Genomic DNA, 6,354 nt, shown 5'->3' with positions numbered 1-6,354 from the left:
CACAACGCCCGGCTATTTTTTTTGGTTGCAGCCGTCATTGTTGTTTGGCGGGTCCGGGCTGGGGATTCGAACCCGCCACCTTAGGTGTACGTGGCTAGCGCCTTAGCCGGTTGAGCTATAGGCGCCGAGCCCAAAGTGATACTCTTACATCAGCCTTGCATACACATGTTCTCCTTGCTACTCAGGAGGCTATGTTTTGTTTTTACTTTCTGTAGAAATGAAGGTCTCACTATGTTGTCCAAGCTAATTTCAACCTCCTGGCCTCAAGCAGTACACCAACCTTTACCTCTCAAAGACGTTAATAGGTGTTACATTGAACCTATAAATTGCTTTGGGGAATGTAGTCATTTTAACAACATCAATTCTTGTAATCCATGATCATGGGATATTTTCTCATTCATTTGTGACTTCTACAGTTTCTTTCATCAGTGTTTTGTAGTTTTGCTTGTAGAGATCATACACCTCCTTGGTTAAATGTATTCTTAGGTATTTCTTACGTTGTAACTATTATAAATGGTATCATTTCTTTGGTTCTAAGTTACATCATTATTGGTGTATAGAATTGCTACTAATTTCTCAGCTTGCTACTAATTTCTGTAGCTAAGTGGTTAGGGTGCTGGCCACATACACCAGGTCTGGTGGGTTGGAACCCGGCCAGGGCCTGCTAAAACAACAATGACAACTGCAACAAAAAATAGCCAGGTGTTGTGGCAGGCGCCTGTAGTCCCAGCTACTGGGAGGCTGAGGCAAGAATCGCTTAAGCCCAAGAGTTTGAGGTTGCTTTGAGCTGTGATGCCATAGCACTCTACTGAGGGCAACATAATGACACTCTGTCCCCCCCCCCAAAGGAATTGCTACTAATTTCTGTACATCCATTTTATAGTCCAGAAGTTTATTGTATTCGTATATTAAATCTAAGAGATTTTTGGTGAGGTCTTTATGTTTTTCTAGATGTAAGATCATGTTATCAACAAAGAGGGATAGTTAGACTTCTTCTTTTCTAATTTAGATGGCTTTTATTTTATTCCCTTGCCTGGGTGCCTGTGTTGAATAAAGTGGTGAAAATGGGTACCCTTGTCTTGTTCTGTTTCTCAGGGTGAATACTTTCAACTTTTCTCCATTATGTATGATGTTGGCTGTGGGTTTGTCATAATGGCCTTTTTGAGGTATGTTCCTTCAGCGCCTAGTTTGTTAAGGATTTTTATTATGAAGGGATGCTGAATTTTACTGAAAGTTTTTTCTGCATATATTGAGCTTATTAACATATGTAGCTAAGTGTTGGAACTACTACATTATAGTGTTAATAATATATCACATTTTTATCAGAATAAATGTGTTTCATTCATTGGTTTTCATATATTGAACCAGCCTTGCATTCCTGGTATAAAACTCACTTGATCATGGTATATTATCTTTTTCATGTGCTATTAAATTTGATTTGCTAGTGTTTTGTTGAATCAAGCATCTTTTTGTATCTTTGTTCATCAGGAATATTGATGTCTGTACTTGTATTTTTTTGTTGTTGTTGCATCCTTTTGTTGGTACAAGGTGATAGTGGCCTCATAGAATGAGTTAGGGGCAATTTTCCTCTCAAGTTTTTGGAATAGTGTTAGGAGGATTGGTATTAGTTCTTTATATTTTGTATAGAATCCAGCTATGAATCCATCTGATCTGGGCTTTATTGGCAAGGAAGATTTTTTGTAACTGATTCAGACTCACTACTCATGATTAGTCTATTCAGGATTGCTATTTCTTTTTGGATCAATCTTGGGAAGTTGTATATTTCTAGGAATTTATCCATTTTCTCCAGGTTTTCTAGTTTTTGAGCATACAATTGTTCATAATATACTATGGGGCCCTGCACAGAAGCAGGGAGACTAATTAGGAGGCTGTTCCAATGCACTAAGTAAGAGAGATAATGTGGTTTGGACCTGGCAACAGAGAATATAGAACTAAAACAAAAAAAGAGTAAGAAAATAATTCTGTATTTTGAAGATAGACCCTTTAACATTGGCTGATGGATTAAATATGGGATATAAGAGAGAGAGAGACCAAGGTTTTAGTTATGAGCCATGGGAAGATTAGAAAATAAGGAAGACTGTGGGATGATCCAGTTCTGAGAGGAGAGATTAGGAGTTCAGTATGTGGAGTATGCTCACATATCCCAGTGCAGCTGTTGAGTTTGTTGTTAGATGTATGAGTCTGGAGTTCAGGGGAAAGAGGTCTTGAGTAGAAATAGAAATTTGGAAGTTTCAGTACATAGATTGTATGTATTTAAAGCCATGAGACTGGAGATCACCAGGGTAGTGAATATGGATAGAAAAAAAGAAGAGGTCCACAAACTGAGCCCTGTGCTTGGACATTCCATCATTTGAAAAGTCAAGAGGCTTGGCGCCTATATCTCAGCAGCTAGAGCGCCAGCTGCATACACTGGAGCTGGCAGGTTCGACCAGAGCCTGGGCCTGCCAAAAAATAATGACAACATAAAAATAGCCAGGTGTTGTGGCGAGTGCCTGTAGTCCCAGCTACTTGGGAGACTGAGGCAAGAGACTTGTTTAAGCCCAAGAGTTCGAGGTGTCTGTGAGTTGTGATGCCACGGCACTCTACCCAGGGTGACATAGTGAGACTGTGTCTCAAAGAAAAAAAAAGGAAAGTCAAAAGAAGAAGGAATCAAAAAAGGAGACTGAGAATGAGCAGGCAGTAAAGTGGGAAGAAAGGGGGAGTATAGAATATGGAGCAACATGAAATAGTGTTTTCTGGTCACCACATGGCAAATGGGAGTACTTCAAAAGTGACCATAGTGATAATTCAGCAATGAAATATGCAGCACTTTTTCTAGGATGAGTTTGTGAACTTCTTTGACTGGCAGAAAGGAGGAGAATAAAGTAGCTGAATTTAAACATAAATTAATTTTCTTTATTGTTGGTTGCTAGCTTTGAAATTTTTATTCTTCATATAGTAACATTATGCAGAATTATTTTTAAAAGTTGAATCCCTATAAGTGATTGGATTCTAAAGTTATTTTGTTTTTCTTCCCTAAGCCCTTATGCAACTGGAATCTATTTTAAAGAAAATTATAAAAGAACGAAAAAGAAGAAACTTCGGTCAACATATTTTCATTGACTCCTTAGTACAGGGGAACCTTAATGACCAACAGGTGATGTGATTGTTAAATGTTTATCAGATACAAAATAATCACTCATGTATACACTGTGCTTTTCATTCACTTTAATCCAGATACTGTCCTGGAATCCAGTGGCTTTTCTTCTCTTTTATTGTGTATCATAAGTAGTACAAGCACTTAGTCTCCTGTTAGTTTGTTCTTAGCAGTAGCTGTGCATTATTTAATAATTTCAGTAAGCAAATACTGAGTGAAAATTCTTTGGTCCTAAAAGAGGAAGAACTTGTGTAAACCTCTTTTTTTGACACAGTCTCACTATGGCATCAGAGCTCACAGCAACCTGAAACTCTTGGGCTTAAGTGATTCTCTTGCCACAGCCTCACAAGTAGCTGGGACTACAGGGGCCCACTACAACACCTGGTTATTTTTTGTTGTAGTTGTCATTGTTGTTTGGCAGGCCTAGGCTGGTTTTGAACCTACAAGCCCAGGTGTATATGGCCAGCACTCTAGCTGCTGAGCTACAGGTGCCGAGCCTGTATCAGCCTTTATAGATAAATCATTCCACCTGGAGTGACGAGGTGTGGCAGTTTGGCTTATTAACAGTACTTATTCACTTGTGATGTTGTCAGGCAAAAGACAAGAAAGGAATCATTTTTGCACATCTGTGCATTGTCAGAATCCTCCGCCTCACTACATATGCAAGTCCTTGTAGTCAGAAGTGATTTCCTGGGTATGTTTTGGTGCAGGAATTGATTCAGTCTTCTAGGACAGTAGCAGGATCTTCTCCACTATTCTGAGGCTTTCTTGTTTTACTAGGACAAGTCAGAAACAGGACTCAACAAGTTTGTTTGCCAAAGTGTATCATAAACCAGTACTAAACTGGTAATATTAGCAATAAATAACCCTGATTTGATTATTACACATTATATACATATATAAAAATATTGGTTTGATGCCCGTAGTACAGTGGTTATGGCACCAGCCACTACACCAAAATGTATCATAAACCAGTAATAAACTGGTAATATTAGTATTAAAAACCCTGATTTGATTATTACACATTATATACATATATAAAAATATTGTTTTGGTGCCCATAGTACAGTGGTTATGGTACAAGGCACATACACCGAGTGTGCCAGGTTTGAACCCAGCCCAGGATAGCTAAACAACAGTGACAACTGCAACAACAACAAAAGAAATTAGCTGAGCATTGTGGTGGGCGCCTATAGGCCCAGCTACTTGGGGGGCTGAGGCAAGAGAATCGCTTAAGCCCAAGAGTTTCAGGTTGCTGTGAGCTGTGATGCTACAGCACTCTACCAAGGGCGACATAATGCACTGTCTCAATGAAAAAAAAAAAAAAAGAAAGAAAATATCACATATACCCCCCAAAGATGTTTTATAAGTATTATATTGTAACTATTACATATCAATTTAAAAAAAGACACACAAAAAGCAGTGCAGTATTTAGGTTGGTTTTCATATTGTACAGATATTGTTTTGGGTGTTTTGGGTTTTCTTTTTCTTTTTTTTTAGAGACAGAGTCCCACTTTATCGCCCGTGGTGTCACAGCTCACAGCAGTCTCCAGCTCTTGGGCTTAGGTGATTCTCTTGCCTCAGCCTCCTGAGTAGCTGGGACCACAGGTGCCCACCACAGCGCCCAGCTATTTTTTGTGTGTGTGTATGTGTGCATTTCTTGGCCAGGCCGGGTTTGAATCCACCAACTCCAGTATATGGGGCCAGTGCCCTGCTCCTTTGAGCCACAGTTGCAGTTTGGTGGGGGCTGGGTTTGAATTCACCAACTTCAGTATATGAGGCCGGTGCCCTCCTCACTGAGCCACAGCGCCTCCCTGTACAGATTTTGTTTTAATGAAAACATCATAAAGAAATAATATACTTTTTTCTTTTCATTGACCCTAATTTTATACTCTCCAGATTATTTTAGCAGAACCTAATATAGGCCCTTACATTTCACACCTTCTAAACTTAGTTCTGTTTCCTAGATCCTAGAAGACAGTATGATATTTTCTCTGGCCGGTTGCATAATAACTGCAAAATGTGAGTATAAATTTATTTCTTTTTCAGATAGATTAAAAATATACAAAAGTGAAGCTATTCTAAAACAAAGGAAACACTGTTTTCAAGACCTCTTTATAATTTCCTTTAGCTCTTTTTTATTTTAAAGGCTTGATTCACATAGGTGCCTTTTTTTTTTAACCTAAAGTGCTTGATGCCGCCTCTGAAAACTGCCATAAATTTCTTGACACGTTTTATGGATTGTGAATTCTAGTTAGTGCCTTTAAAATGAACTGCTATTGACACCTTTCCAACTGGAGCAGTGAGCTTTTCCATTTCCTGCTGTTGCTTTTCACTTCGACTCCAAGCCAGTCTGCTATTATTAAGGTCTACCAACAGAGGATGTAGGGCACAGAAATCATGATTTAGAAGAACGCCTCCTGTGGTGCAATCAAAGGTGATTTTTATTTAAAATTTTAAAATATGCTATATGTTTCTAAATTTCCTCACTGGTTTTAGATTAGTGGAATACCATTCAGTCATAGTTATTAAAATATTTTTAGAAACATAAAAATATACTAAGATAAAAATGCTTGAAAGAAGTATAATATTAGGACATCAGTTTAAAATTTAGAAAATTTATGTTCACTTGGAGAATTTCATTTACTGCTGTTTCTGTTTGAGGAAATTTTCTTTTTTTCTTTTTCTTTTTTTGAGAGAGAGTCTCAAGCTGTCACCCTGGGTAGAGTGCTATGACATCATAGCTCACAGCAACCTCAAACTCTTGGGCTTAAGTGAGTCTCTTGCCTCAGCCTCCCAAGTAGCCGGGACTATAGGTGCCCACCACAACACCCAACTATTTGTTATTGTTGTTGTTGTTGTTGTTGTTATTGTTGTTGCAGTTGTCATTGTTGTTTTAGCTGGCCCAGGCCAGGTTTGAACCTGCCAGCCTGAGTGTATGTGGCCAGCGCCCTACTCACTGAGCTACAGGTACTACCCTGTTTGAGGAAATTTTCTGAGGTTTTTTGTTTTGTTTTGTTTTTTTAAAAACGGGGTCTCATTTTGTCACCCTTGGTAGAATGCCATGGCATCACAGTTCACAGCAACTTCAAACTGTTGGGCTTAATCGACTGTTTTGCCTCAGCCTCCCAAGTAACTGGGACAACAGGTACCCACCATAATGCCCAGCTATTTTTTATTTATTTTTTATTTTTTTT

The 6,354-nt window shown here is 38.7% G+C and overlaps 1 protein-coding gene across 1 annotated transcript in view; it reads left to right on the top strand.

Moving 5' to 3' along the window:
• Nucleotides 1-6,354, top strand: part of LOC100960754 (cytochrome P450 20A1) — a 61,915-nt gene that overhangs the window by 26,627 nt on the left and 28,934 nt on the right. The window contains exons 9-11 of the mRNA XM_023510381.1: nucleotides 2,071-2,100; nucleotides 3,042-3,157; nucleotides 5,125-5,179. Of these exons, the coding sequence (XP_023366149.1) occupies nucleotides 2,071-2,100; nucleotides 3,042-3,157; nucleotides 5,125-5,179 (201 nt within the window). The remainder of the gene's footprint in view (nucleotides 1-2,070; nucleotides 2,101-3,041; nucleotides 3,158-5,124; nucleotides 5,180-6,354) is intronic.

The sequence above is a fragment of the Otolemur garnettii genome, unplaced genomic scaffold (genome assembly GCF_000181295.1).
Source record: "Otolemur garnettii isolate 467f Iridium unplaced genomic scaffold, OtoGar3 scaffold00013, whole genome shotgun sequence".
NCBI lineage: Eukaryota > Metazoa > Chordata > Mammalia > Primates > Galagidae > Otolemur > Otolemur garnettii.
The sequence above is the reverse complement of the archived record's forward strand: the minus strand, read 5'-3'. Positions and strand labels throughout refer to the sequence as shown.